This window comes from Delphinapterus leucas, chromosome 19 (genome assembly GCF_059928025.1).
Source record: "Delphinapterus leucas isolate spDelLeu-1000000601 "Yukka" chromosome 19, BTC_Dleu_Yukka2, whole genome shotgun sequence".
Classification (NCBI taxonomy): Eukaryota; Metazoa; Chordata; class Mammalia; order Artiodactyla; family Monodontidae; genus Delphinapterus; species Delphinapterus leucas.
This window is the reverse complement of record NC_143147.1, coordinates 62,750,827-62,765,871: the sequence shown is the minus strand read 5'-3', so window position 1 is coordinate 62,765,871 and position 15,045 is coordinate 62,750,827. Positions and strand designations below refer to the sequence as shown.

General features: G+C 45.6%; 1 protein-coding gene and 1 pseudogene across 5 annotated transcripts in view; one reads left to right on the top strand and one right to left on the bottom strand.

Annotated features, from left to right (window-relative positions):
• RNF157 (ring finger protein 157) overlaps positions 1-14,554 on the bottom strand; it is a 79,666-nt gene extending 65,112 nt beyond the window's left edge. The window contains exon 1 of one of the 5 annotated variants that reach the window (XR_002646837.3): positions 14,129-14,546. Coding sequence is in view for 4 of the 5 variants with exons in the window: in XM_089901656.1 (XP_089757782.1) it covers positions 14,129-14,216 (88 nt within the window). In the remaining variant the exon portion in view is untranslated. Of the gene's footprint in view, positions 1-14,128 lie in introns of all 5 variants that reach the window. The other 4 variants (XM_089901656.1, XM_089901655.1, XM_022589525.3 and 1 more) reach the window with 4 other exon arrangements.
• On the top strand, positions 316-4,662 carry LOC111182845 (NHP2-like protein 1 pseudogene; annotated as a pseudogene).
• Positions 14,555-15,045: the final 491 nt, after the last annotated feature.

Genomic DNA, 15,045 nt, shown 5'->3' with positions numbered 1-15,045 from the left:
TGTTGGGATCTAATAAGATAACATTTATGCAGCTGGCTAGGCCCAGAGGGCAATTAATACACGTTGGCCCTCCTTTGCCATCCTCAACTCCCAAACCTTTGTCTCTGATCTTTCTTTGGAGTTTCAGTCCAAATCTTTAACCACCTGCCGTATCTTTTTACCTGGGTATCCCTTCTTTGCCTCAAACTCAGTGAATAACCTTTTCTTCTGGAAGGAGGTGGAATGAAAGGCATTTTATCTTAAGAGTTGGCACCAGAACTCCTCTTAGGGAAGGCTTGATCTTTTTTTGGAATATACATTCATGAGCTACTTAGAATGGAGAATGGCACGCCAAAAGTACGGGTGCTTTTGTTGCTTGTTAATGGCACTCAAACTACTTTGTAATTTGTTTTATTTATTTATTCATTTATTTATTTACTTGGCTGCGCCGGGTCTTAGTTGTGGCATGTGGGATCTTTGTTGTGGCATGCAGGATTTTAGTTGCGGTGTGCAGGATCTAGTTCCCTGACCAGGGATTGAACCCGGGCCCCCTGCGTTGGGAGCACAGAGTCTTAGCCACTGGACCACCAGGGAAGTCCTAGTAAGTTGTTTTTTTTCTCAGGGGAAATAATAAAGAGAAGAGTCCAAAAAAGGAGAGGTAAGAGGAAAAGAGACATTAAGACAGAGGAAGGCCGGGATTGGTGAGCTGAAGAGCCAGTAAAACTCCCTAGTTGACATACAATTAGGGAGTTTGTATTTCTCCAATGTAAGCCCAAACTTCATCATCCCCCTACAAATCTTACTAGAATCCACACTTTGGTTTTTTTTTTTTTTTTTTGCGGTACGCGGGCCTCTCACTGTTGCAGCCTCTCCTGTTGCAGAGCACAGGCTCCGGACGCGCAGGCTCAGCGGCCAAGGCTCAAGGGCCCAGCCGCTCCGTGGCATGTGGGATCTTCCCGGACCGGGGCACGAACCCGTGTCCCCTGCATCGGCAGGCGGACTCTCAACCACTGCGCCACCAGAGAAGCCCTAGAATCCACACTTTGAATACTTTATGTGAATGGAGTACTTTGGAGAAACTGAATAATGGACCGATGTTACATTTGTTATGAGGCCAAGACAGCAAGCTGGAGCTCCGGGGCCAACATGGTCACAACATGTCACCTGGGAATTCACAGAAATCTCTGAGGGGGCATCAGAAGTCTGTACTCTGATTTGGGGGAATAGGTGGGTTTCTGTCTAATCTACCTAGATTATTTATTTAGTTAGTTAGGCCGCGCAGTGCTGCATGCAGGGTCTTGGTTCTCTAACCAGGGATCGAACCCACGCCCCCTGCAGTGGAAGCGTGGAGTCTTAACCACTGGACCGCCAGGGAAGTCCCGAACCTACCTAGATTTTGAGGAGCGGTAAAGCCCTGGCCGACATTTGGGAATCAATTCAAAAGCAGTTTCTGCTCCCTATTCCCAATTTCTGTCAACGGGGCCTCACTTCTCTGGCTCCCAAGCTAAAAACAGTATAGGCATCAAAGCTACAAAAACACTGAACATGTGCTTCGTGCAAAGCACCCCGTCAAGACCTCAGCCCTTTCCAAGTTTGATTACAGTGAGTTACCAGGTAACTTTCCTAGCAAGTCTCTATGCTTCCAGTGTTTTCTCCCCACAACCTATCCCTCTAAGAGATAAATCTTCCTTAAAACACCATTTGCTTCCTCTCAAATTTGGCTCCTACCTGTAATTCTGTAATCTATCAATACCATCGGCGACCTTTACCCACTACTAATACTATTCTCCACATTGGACTATTGGAGAGCTCTACCTGCCTTCAAAGTCTACCTTCAAGGCCATTAGCTCTCAAGAGCCCCACCCGTAATGATGAAGCTCTTCTCTTTATTTTATTCAATTGGCATAAACCAGTCAGTACTGTTATTTCTAAAAACAGCTTTATTGAGGTATAATATACACAGCATAAAATTCATCCATCCTACAATCGACTATCACCACAATCCCGCTGAAAATACCACCCCGAAATGCTCCCTCATGCCAACCTACAACTAATTCCCACTCCCATCCCCAGCCTTAGGTAAACACTGTTCTGCTTTCTATCTCTACATATTTGCCTTTTCTAGCCACTTCATATAAATGGACTCATACAATAATACATCGTCTTGTATCTGGCTTCTTTCACTTGCCACAATGTTTTTGAGGTTAACCCGCATTGTGGAGCGTATATCAATAGTTCGTTCCTTTAAATTGCTGAATAGCATTGCAATGTATGAATATACCTCATTTTGTTAATCCATTCACCAGTTGATGGACATTTGGATTATTTCCAGTTTTTTGGCTATTATGAGCAATGCTGTTATGAACATTTGCATACATATCTTTGTGTGTATCTATGTCATTTCTTTTGGATAGATTCATAGGGGTGCAATTGCTAGATCATAAGGTAAATTTATGTTTAACTTTTTCTATTTATTCATTTATTTTTGGCTGTGTTGGGTCTTCGTTGTTGCGTGCAGGCTTTCTCTAGTTTCAGCGAGCGGGGGCTACTCTTCGTTGTGGTGCATGAACTTCTCATTGCAGTGGCTTCTCTTGTTGTGGAGCACGGGCTCTAGGCGTGAGGGCTCAGTAGTTGTGGCACACAGGTTCGGTAGTTGTGGCTCGCGGGTTCTAGAGCGCAGGCTCAGTAGTTGTGGTGCACGGGCTTAGTTGCTCCGCGGCATGTGGAATCTTTCCAGACCAGGGCTTTAACCCATGTCCCCAGCATTGGCAGGTGGACTCTTAACCACTGTGCCACCAGGGAAGTCCCTAACTTTTTAAGACACTCCCAAACTCTTTTCCAAACTGGCTGTTACCATTTTACATTCCCATCGACAATGCACAAGGATTCCAATTTCTCTGCATTCTCACCAACACTTGTTATTGTCTTTTTTATTGTTGCTCTCCTAGTGGTTTTGAAGTGCTATCTCATTGTGGTTTTAATTGTGTTTCCCTAATAACTACTAATGCTGATCATCTTTCCATGTATTTATTGGCCATTCCTATATCTTCTTTGGTGACATGTCTATTCAACTCTTTTGTCCATTTGTAAATTGGGTTGTCTTCTTAATACTGAGCTGTAAAAAGTTCTCGATATATTCTGGAAGTAAATCCTTTATGTGTTTTGCAAATATTTTCATTCAGAAGGTGGCTTGTCCTTTCATTTCCTTAACGTTGTCTTCTGAAGTAGAAACATTTTTAATTTGGAAGAAATCCAATTTATCAGTTTTTTCTCTTATGGATTTTGCTTTTGGCACTGTATCAAAGAACTCTGCCCAATCTGAAACAAATAAATAGTTTCTCCTATGTCTTCTTTTAGGGGTTTTATAGTTTTAGCTCTTGAATTTAGGTCCATTTTTAAAACAGCTTTGGGACTTCCCTGGTAGTCTAGTGGGTAAGACTCCACTCTCCCAATGCAGGGGGCCTGGGTTCAATCCCTGGTCAGGGAACTAGATCCCGCATGCCACAACTAAAAGATCCTGCATGCCGCAACGAAAATCTCACATGCCGCAACTAAGACCCAGAGCAGCCAAATAAATAAATAAATATTTTTTAAAGTAACAATAAAAAAGTTTTATTGAGCTACAATTCACATACCATATAATTCACCTATTTAAAGTGTACCGTTCAATGGTTTTTTAGTATATTCACAGAGTTATACAACTATTCACTACTATCTAATTTTAGAACATTTTCATTATCCCAGAAAGAAACCCATTAGCAGTCACTTCTCATTTCCCCCTCCCCCGGCCACTGGCAGCCACTAATCTACTTTCTGTCTATGGATTTGCCGCTTCTGGACACATCATATAAATGGAATTATACAATATATGGCCTTCTGCCTCTGGCTTCTTTCACTTAACATCAGTGCTTTTCAAGTTTCATCCAAGCTGTAGCAAATATCAATACTTCATTCCTTCTTGTTGCCAAGTAACACTCCATTGCATGGATTTACCACATTTTATCAGTTGTTCCATTCACCAGGTGATGAACATTCGGGTTGTTTCCACCTCTTAGCTATTATGACCAGTGCTGCTATGAACATTCATGTACATGTTTTGGTGTGGATTTTTTTTTCATTTTTCTTGGGCATATATATATTATGTGTGTGTGTGTAACATATGACTGTAATTGCTGAGTTATGAAGTAATGAACATTTGAGGCACTGTCAAACTGTTTTCCATAGAGCTTTCTGCAGCGGTGAGGGCTCCAACTCTGACATCGCCTGTGCTCCTTGACCAATGACAATACCGTGGAACTGGAGCCAAGATTGAGGCTGATGTAAATCTGAAGGCCTACCCTCTTGCAGATGCCCACCTCACCAAGAAACTACTGGACCTCATTCAGCAATCACAAGCAGCTTCGAAAAGGAGCCAGTGAGGCCACCGAAACCCTCAACAGAGGCATCTCTGAGTTCATTGCGATGGCTGCAGACGCCGAGCCCCTGGAGATCATCCTGCACCTCCCACTGCTACGTGAGGACAAGAACGTGCCCTGTGTGTTTGTGCGTTCCAGGCAGGCCCTGGGGCGAGCCGGTGGGGTCTCCAAGCCTGTCATCGCCTGCTCTGTCACCATCAAAGAACGCTCACAACTGAAGCAGCAGATCCAATCCATCTAGCAATCCATTGAAAGGCTCTTAGTCTAAACAGGTGGTCTCTGTCAAACTCCCTGCTGACTCCTACCCCAGGGGTTATGTATCATATTGTCTGTTAGCATCTAGTATTTCCAGCTACCTTCTATGGTTATAAAAGATTGTAGCGCTAAATCTGGAAAAAAAAACCAAACTGTTTTCCATAGCAACTGTACCGTTTTACATTCCCACCAGCGGGGGACCAGAATTCCAATTTCTCCACATCCTCACCAACACTTACTATTTGTTCTGTTTTGTTTTGTTGTGGTACGCGGTCTGCGGCCTTTCCCGTTGCGGAGCACAGGCTCCGGACGCGCAGGCCCAGCGGCCATGTCTCACGGGCCCAGCCGCTCCACGGCATGTGGGACCCTCCCGGACCGGGGCACGAACCCGTGTCCCCTGCATCGGCAGGCGGACTCCCAACCACTGTGCCACCAGGGAAGCCCTACTATTTGTTTTTTAAATTATCACTATCCTAATGGATATGAAGTATTATCTAACCGTAGTTTTGAGTTGCATTTCCCTAACAGCCAATGATGTTAAGCATCTTTTCATTGTTGACATGCTTACTGTCCATTTGTATATCTTTGTTGGACAAATGTCTACTCAAGATCTTTGCTCCTTTTTTAATCGGGTTGTCTTTTTGTTTTTTGAATTGTACAAGTTCTTTATATATTCTAGATATAAATCCCTTACCATACATAAGATTTGCAAATATTTTCTCCCATTCTGTGGGTAGTATTTTCATTCTGTGATCCATTGCGAGTTAATTTTTGGTCACGTGGAGAAAGGGTCTAAGTTCATTTTCTTGCTTGTCAATATCCAGTTGTGCTAGCACCATTTGTTGAAAAACCTATCCTTTCCCTGTTGAATTGTCTTGGTACTTCTGTCAAAATCAACTGAGCAGGGCTTCCCTGGTGGCGCAGTGGTTGAGAGTCCACCTGCCGATGCAGGGGACAAGGGTTCCTGCCCCGGTCCGGGAAGATCCCACATGCCGCGCGGAGCGGCTGGGCCCGTGAGCCATGGCCGGTGAGCCTGCGCGTCCGGAACCTGTGCTCTGCAACGGGAGAGGCCACAACAGTGAGAGGCCCGCGTACCGCAAAAAAAAAAAAAAAAATCAACTGAGCATAAATATAAGGATTTATTTCTGGCTTGCAATTCTGTTCCATTGATCTACATGTTGTTTCTTTTAAGTTATTTTTTCTTTTTTGATATGGACCATTTTTAAAGTCTTTGTTGAATTTGTTACAATATTGCTTCTCTTTTATGTTTTGGTTTTTTGGCAGCAAGCCAGTGGGATCTTAGCTCCCCGACCAGGAATTGAGCCCGCACCCCCTGTGTCGGAAGGTGAAGTCTTAACCACTGGACAACCAAGGAAGTCCCTGATCTATATGCTTCTTGTTGTACCAATACCACACCATGGCTTGATAGTAATTTTTGAAATTGGGTAGTGAAAATCCTCCAAGTTTGTTCTTCCTTTTCAAAATTGTTTTGGATATTCTAGGTCCTTTGAATGTCCACATACATTTTAGAATTGGCTGGTCAATTTCTTCAAAAAAGTCTGTTGGAGGGCTTCCCTGGTGGCGCAGTGGTTGAGAGTCCGCCTGCCGATGCAGGGCACACGGGTTCGCGCCCTGGTCTGGGAAGATCCCACATGCCGCGGAGCGGCTGGGCCCGTGAGCCATGGCCGCTGAGCCTGTGCGTCCGGAGCCTGTGCTCCTCAACAGGAGAGGCCACAACAGTGAGAGGCCCGCATACCGCAAAAAAAAAAAAAAAAAAAGTCTGTTGGGATTTTACCAGAAAATGTACTCAATTTTCAGATCAATTTGGAGAACACTGGCATCTCAACAATACTGAATTTTCCATTCCATGAACATGAAACGTCTATTTATTTAGATCTCTTTAAACTTTTTTAGTTAAAGCATCAATCTCAGCAACATTTTAGAATTTTCATTGTACAAATCATATACTTACTATGTGAAATTTATTCCTGAGAACTGTATTCTTTTTGATGCTACTGGGAATGGCAATAGTTTCCTTAATTTCATTTTCAGATTATTGCTTGTATATAAAAGCACAGTTGATTTTTGTGTGTTGATCTGATCTTGTATCTGCAATGTTCCTCACTCATTTTTTAGTTCTAGTAGGTTTTTTTGTGGAATCTTTGGTATTTTCTATACATAGGATCATGTCATCTATGAATAAAGACAGTTTCACTTTTTTCTTTACAATCTGGTTGCCTTAAATTTTTTAAAAAATGTGTTTGTTTGTTTTGCCTTATTGTACTAGTTAGAATCTCCAGTTAATACTGAATGGCAAAAGCAGGCGTCCTTGTCTTCTTCTAGATCTTAGCAGGAAAGCATCTGTATCTCACCTTTAAGTAGAGTGGTAGTTATGAGCTCTTCGTAGATGCCCTGTATCAAATTGAGGAAGTACCCTTCTATTACAAGTTTGCTGAGTGTTTTTCATCTTGAAAAGGTGTTGGATTTGTTAAACGTTTTGTCTGCATCTATTGAGATGATCCTGTAGTTTTTATTCTTTATTCTACCAATATGGTGTATTAACACTGATTGATTTTTCAGATATTAAACCAACCTTGCATTCCTGAGATAGATCCCTGGTCATGGTATATTCTGTATTCTTATCTATCTCTGTATGCCTGCATTCTATCTTTGATACTAGATGATAAGCACTGAAATTTTGGAAGGAGTGTAATTTTTATTTTTTTATTTTTGGCTGCATCAGGTCTTAGTTGTGGCACACGAGATCTTTCATGCGGCATGTGGGCTCTTTGTTGTAGCTCTCAGGCTTACTTGCCCCGCGGCATGTGGGATCCTAGCTCCCCGACCAGGGATCGAAACCGTGTCCCCTGCATTGGAAGGCGGATTCTTAACCACTGGACCACCAGGGAAGTCCAGGAAGGAGCGTAATTTTTAAATAATGATTTTTAAAGACTGCAATTTTTAGACTTTTAAAAATATGTTTTCCCAGCACAAGCACTCTTTCAGAAACTAAAAACTTGAGCTCAGCACCTATTTAGCAAGAATAATTTGTTAAAATAAGAAGCCACTGGGGGGGACTTCCCTAGTGGCGCAGTGGTTAAGAATCTGCCTGCCAACGCAGGGGACACGGGTTCAAGCCCTGGTCTGGGAAGATCCCACATGCTGTGGAGCAACTAAGCCTGTGCACCACAACTACTGAGCCTGCACTCTAGAGCCCGTGAGCCACAACTACTGAGCTCTCGTGCCACACCTACTGAAGCCCGCATGCCTAGAGCCCATGCTCCACAATAAGAGAAGCCACCACAATGAGGAGCCCACGCACCACAACGAAGAGTAGCCCCCCGCTCGTTGCAACTAGAGAAAGCCCGCGCACAGCAACGAAGACCCAATGCAGCCAATAAATAAATAAATAAATTTATAAAAAAAAATAAAAGAAGCCACTGGGAATTCCCTGGCAGTTCAGTGGTTGGGACTCTGTGCTTTCACTGCTGAGAGCGTGGGTTCAATCCCTGGTTGGGGAACTAAGATCCCATAAGGCTGCGGGGTATGGCCAAAAAAAAAAAAAAAAAAAGAAGCCACTATGACTGTTAATTTTTATGTCACCTTGGCTAGGCTATGGTGGTCAGCTGTTCGTCCAGACACTAATCTAGATGTTGCTGCAAGGATATTTTCTGGATGTGATTAACATTTATAATTAGTTGACTTTAAGTAAAATAGATTACCCTTGATAATGTGGGTGGGCTTCATCCAATCAGTTGAAGGCTTTAAGAGCAGAAACTGAGGTTTTCTGGAGAAAAAGAAATTCTGCTTTAAGACTAACATAGAAATCCTGCCTGAGTTTCTCATCTGGCAGACTGTCCCACAGATTTCAGACTGAAGAATACAACGTCAACTCCTGTCTGAGCTTCCAGCTTGCTGGCCTGCCCTACAAACTTTAGACTTGCCAGCCCCCACAATAATGGAGGCCAATTATATGTATTTACCTCCCATTGGTTCTCTTTCTCTGGAGAACCCTGGCTGATACAGCCATCAGATAGCTTATATTGTTAATCCTCCCTTCTGTGACCCACATCATGAATTACAAAGTTGATTCTGAGGGCTTCTATCCTGCTGATTGCCACAGGCATCAAAATCGCAGGATCAGAATCTATACACTGGTGCACAGCACAACGCATGATAAATACATAGCAGGTGCCCAAGAATGTGCACTGATGGTAATAAACAGAAAGAGAAAAGAGATGCTAAAGAACAAAAGAACACAACCACCATCACATAAGTAAGTGAAAGGCCCCAAATCATAAGACAAAATCAAGAAGCGAAAGAAATCAGTCTGCTCTTAATGAAGTAAAGTACAAATAAAGCAAAAATACTGGAGGTTTCGAAAGTAGAAGAATTACCACGTTTTAAGTGTTCAAAAATAATACTGGGACTTCCCTCGTGGCTCAGTGGTTGAGAATCCGCCTGCCAATGCAGGGGACACGGGTTCGAGCCCTGGTCCGGGAAGATCCCACATGCCGCAGAGCAACAAAGCCCGTGCGCCACAACTACTGAGCCTGTGCTCTAGAGCCCGTGAGTCACAACTACGGAGCCCGCGTGCCACAACTACTGAAGCCCACGCGCCTAGAGCCCGTGCTCCGCAACAAGAGAAGCCACGGCAATGAGAAGCCCACGCACTGCAACGAAGAGTAGACCCCGCTCGCCGCAACTAGAGAAAGCCCTCGCGCAGCAGCGAAGACCTAACACAGCCAAAAATAAATAAATTAAATAAACAAATTTATTAAAAAAAAAATAATACTAGCGTTTGAACTCTTGATCTTGATGATTCCATCATTAAATGGAAGAACCTTTACATTTTTTATGGTATTAAATGTATTTACTATGAATTTCAGAAACCTACTTAATTTTAGGTAACGTACCAATCAAAATGTGCCAAAACCAAATAATTCTTTATTCTGCAGTAAGTTCCATCTTTGAAAGCCCCTGGTTTCGAAACGTCTTTACCTGATGCTCCTAAAAGCTAAGAGAAACTTTTATAACTATTTGATAAGCGAAGGCTCAGTACCCACGCTTTAGAAATGTGGTCTGCCCTAGGACAGACCCACTTGACAAGCATATGTGTACTCCAGTATAACAAAAATTTGGAAAATGATGATGTTAGCTGCTCAAGACTCTGATTACCATTCTGAATTTTTATAATAGGTTTCCCTCTTAACACCTGAGCAAAATGAATTACTCCTATTTTCCAAGTTGCTCAAATATGTAAGAGAAAAATGAACTAGATTTATCAGGTCCTGAATTAAAATGGATTAAATTGTCTTTATAGTATGCGTATTTCTTCCTTGACAGAGAAAACAGAAATAATGACTCTTATCAACATGGGGACCCCTTTCAAAAGTCGGGCCTACACGCGTAAAAACAACCACCTCAGCAAAGCCCTAACTTTGCTGAACCAACGATCGTGGGCTTTGAAAGAAGCAAAGGTCTCAGAGAAGGATTTAAAAGCACATATGGTTTCTAACTCAAAAATTACAAAGGCACGACCAAATGCAGAACAGTGCTATAAATAGCTTTCTATGATAATGTAGAAATACTCTACAGAAACAAACTCCCATCGTACCTTCTGCTATTTAAATGAGTAATATTTATGTATTTATTAACAAAGCCCCAAATCACCTAAGAACATATGTATAACATTAATCATTGCTGCATTGTTTGCGATAGGAAAAGACTGAAAAAGAAAAGCCACTCCCAAATGTTCACCAATAGACTATGTTAAAAACTGATAGCATGTGCACACAAAGGAATGTTACACAGTTGTTTTTTTTAATAAAAAGAACAACAACAAAAAACCCTCTCTAATATGGAGATAATATAAAAAGATCTCCAATATGTTTGAAAGTAAACAAAACAAATACAAAACAAGGTGCAGAGCAGTCTAAGTAGCATGCTATGCTTGTATTTACACAAGAAACTCTGGAAGAATTCCAGAAAGTGGTTACGTATGTATGGCAGGTGTATGGGGAGGAACTGGGTGGATGAACAGCTACAGTGAGAACTAGACTTTCACTGTACGCCTTTTCATTCTTTTAAACTTTGAACCACGTGACCATATTACTTATTCAAAAAAATAAATAATTCTAAGTAATTTTAGGCTATTTTATTTTCACCTATCTCTATTAAAGAAAAAAAAAAAGCTGTAAACCCAAGTTCCAACATGAAATCGGCTGTTCTCAATACTTTTTAATGTTTCTAGCTCAATGTGCATACAAAACTAAGGGGTTCCTTTAAAAATACAAAAAAGAGGGACTTCCCTGGTGGCACAGTGGTTAAGAATCCGCCTGCCAACGCAGGGGACAAGGGTTCAAGCCCTGGTCCGGGAAGTTCCCACATGCCGCGGAGCAACTAAGCCCGTGTGCCACAAGTATTGAGGCTGCGTGCCACAGATACTGAAGCCCGCCTGCCTAGAGCCCATGCTCCACATCAAGAGGAGCCACCGTAATTAGAAGCCCGTGCACCGCGATGAAGAGTAGCCCCACTTGCCGCAACTAGAGAAAGCCCGCGCGCAGCAACGAAGACCCAATGCAGCCAAAAAAAAAAAAAGAAAGAAAAAGCAATTTCTTCTGGGCGCTGTGACCATCATTACAGGGACAGATGACCATGCGCTTGCTGAAACAACTACTCCAAGGCCATGGAGTAACAGAGACTTTCCACTGAGCCAGAGGGCGGTCTCAGCTCAGCCAGTTTAGTCACCTGGAGAAAACTGACTCTGCTATTTGCTTTGTTCTACTTTCCGTACTCAAGATAGGGAGACTTCAAAATCAACCCTGTCTGATTCTTCGACAGGGAGACAGGCCTCTGAGTTTTGTCTCAATTCTGATGCAGAATAGCCTCCATTCCACAAACCATCAAGGACAAGTTCAAAATTCAATTCCTTGAAAAAGGCAGAGGCTTTGGTAAGAAGAGCATTAACTTGCTGGGTAACCCTGGCCTTACCAGTTCATTTTCTTACCGGTGAAATGAATGGGTCTGGGGCCAAATTCTCTGCAAGGTTCCTTTGGGTCTAAAATACTATAATCCAGGGACTTCCTCAGTGGTCCAGTGGCTAAGACTACATTCCCAATGCAGGGGGCCTGGGTTTGATCCCTGGTCAGGGAACTAGATCCCACATGCCCCAACTAAGCGTTTGCATGCCGCAACTAAAGATACCACACGCGGCAACAAAGATCCCGCACACGGCAAGTAAGAGCTGGCACAGCCAAATAAATAAATAAATTAATTAATTAAAAAAATAAAATAAAATACTATAATCCAATAAAGAGTCAGGTAAATCTAAAGATCAGATGCAGGATAGGAGATGCCTCTAGACTACAGCATATTTTCACGTACACAAAGATTTGCTGACTGGGACATGAATGTTCTGATTCCTATTTTCCGTGTTTTATCTTAAACATACATAATTTGGTCCACTTGATACAAAGATTTCTCTCATGCAAAAGCTCTGACTAAAAATGAGTTACCAGAGACCTCCCTGGTGGCGCAGTGGTTAAGAATCCACCTGCCAATGCAGGGGACACAGGTTCGAGCCCTTGTCTGGGAAGATCCCACATGCCGCGCAGCAACTAAGCCCATGCACCACAACTACTGAGCCTGCACTCTAGAGACTGCGAGCCACAACTACTGAGCCCGTGGGCCACAACTACTGAAGCCCGTGTGCCTAGAGCCCGTGCTCCACAACAAGAGAAGCCACCGCAATGAGAAGCCCGCACACTGCAACGAAGAGTAGCCCCCGCTTGCCTCAACTAGAGAAAGCCCGCACACAGCAACAAAGACCCAACACAGCCAAAAATAAATAAATAAATAAATTTATTTATTTATTAAAAAAAAAAGAGTTACCATTAGGTAAAACTTTTAAAAGATTGATAGAGTGGAGAGGATGATTTAAGACTGTAGGTATGGAGGGTGCTGGTTAAGAAAAGTTTTAGTTTGGTCCATTATCCTTTGATTATCACCATCCAAGATTCATACCTGTGTTAATATCCTTTGAGGACTAGCCCTCCAGTGATTTACCTTTGCTCATTCCCATAAGTGAAGGAGGGGTGAATACTCTTCTGAGGCAGCAAATTCTACTGCAAACTCCAAGCCAGCAAAACCTGCTCCATATTCTGAGCAATAAAAGCTAAGTGATTTCAGAAAAGAAAAATCCAAAATACTTGTGCATATTTTTGTCTACTAAAAAGCAAAATGCATGCTTCCTTTAGCACTGGTTTCCTATAGTCATAATCAGCTAGAGCTTTATTAAAACACTAATGATGCATGGCTTTATCTTAGACTGTTCTAAAGCAGCTCTTAAGCATATTCATGTCTGCAAGGATTCACTGTTTGGCACAAATCAGTGAGCAACACAGCCCTGGCAGGCGCTCTGCAGGGTGCAGGTTCATTGTCTGGTCCCTGCTTTGGGCTGGCACAAACTGGACAGACTGCTGAGAAACCAGCTCATCTCATTACTATGTCTTTATTCTCCTGCTGCAATTCTGACATCTCTCCAAGATCACGAAAATCCTCATCAGGTCCTAAGCCAAAGAGAAGATGATAGCCATGCGCCCCCAGAAGTCTTGAGAAAAGCAAGGAAAAATAAAGAGCAGAGAGGTCACGCGCCAGCGGTTCAGAATTGGCTGGTGCTCGATCCACCAGTCATCCTCTTTGTGCTGTCAAAATTCTCCTACACTTCCAATATTTATGCTACAAACCAGAGGCTGGAGAGATTCACCTTTTTAATGATTCTGAAAACAAACATAATACTTCTCTACATTTTAAATACCTGTGCCCTGTCCCAGAGCTATCCTCATTCCAAAAACCAGGCTTGCCACTACTTTGGCAAAGCGGCAACCCGAGTTGACTCTGATACTTGATTCCTTAACGTTTCTGTTAAACACCTTTCTTCTGACAGCCTCTTAAAAAGCACCAGTACAGCCAACGCATTTTCGGCCTCCATCCTCCAGCAGGCGACGGGAGCTTTCCCCTGAGAAACCTAATTCAAACCTGTGTCTGTCCCTCCCTCTCCGGAGGCCACCAGGGCCAGCACCTGGCACAGGCGCCTGCTTCGGATGCCAAGCCCGCCTGACCTAACCCTCAGCTCCCGAGGGGAACAGACCACCGGGCGGGAAGGAAGGGACGCAGCGCTGCGGCCAGCGGGAACCCGGCCTGCGCCGCGGACACCCCGCCCCTCGGGAGCCGCAGTGCCCCGAGCGCACGTCTCTGTCACAGGACCGACTGCGTGGGGGCCGCTCCCGTCCCCCGGTGGAAGGGCTGCCCGCTCCAGCGACCCGGCCAAGGGCCCTAAAGCACCCCTCCAGACCTCCTCCAACACCTCCCACCCTCCGAGATCGCTCTGCAGCGACGTCGGCCTCTGCGTCCCCAGGACCCTCGGAGCCCTCGCGCGGGAGCACCGCGAACTCCTCCCGGCCCTGGGTCGTGCTCACCGGACTTGGGCGGGTAGCGGTACACGGAGTTGGACGGGATGTCCACCTCCTCCACGCCCGCGTGCTGCCGGCTGGTCAGGGCCCCCATGGCTGCTGCGCCCGCGCCGCCCTTGGCGCCTCACCGCGGCCGCTCGCCCCGCGCCCGATGCGGTGGTCGGCTGCCCGCCGCGGACGGCTCCGCCTCGGTGCTGCGGCTCTGGCGGCGGGGAGCCCCCGGCGCGCCGCGCACCATCCTCCGCCGGGCCCCGCGGCGGCGCCTGTGCCGAGGGGGGCTGCGGGCTGGGCCGGGGGCGCCGCCGCCGCCTCAGGCCTGGTGATGTCAGCGGCGGCTCGCGCGCGGGGACCGCGGCGGCCAAGGCCAATGGCGGGGCGGGGCGGGAGCGGCCGCGCCGCGCCGCGCCAGCCAATGGGCAGCGGGACGCGGCGGAGCGGCGGCCGGGCGCGCGGGGCCGACCCGGGGCTCGCGGCCCTCCGCGGGCTGAAGGCGCCGAGGACGCGTTGCCCCGCGGAGCCCGCTGACCCCGTCAGGTGACCGCGCGGGAGCCGCCTCCTCGCCGCGCTCCAGGCCGAGGCCGGGAGTTTGGTCACCATTGTCCCCCAACATCCGAAAGGCGCACGCGGCTTCCCGGCCCGGGGGAAGCCTTCTCCAGCCCCACCCCTCAGCATCTTCCAAAGCCAGTGGTCAGAAACCCCGCAGAGGGGCGCCCCCAGTCTCCCAGCCGGGCCAGTTCGGGTGGGTTCGCGCCCCCAGAGCCTCAGCCCCAAAGGGGCTCCCAGGGGGCGGGGAGATTGGTGAGCGCTGGGGACCCGCTAGGACGAGGTCGCCATTCCTGTCACTTAGCTCCTTTCAAAGCGCAGAAAGCTATACCTGTTCCCTGTTTATGGGTCCCTTGGGCAGCTCATGTAGTCCTGAAGTT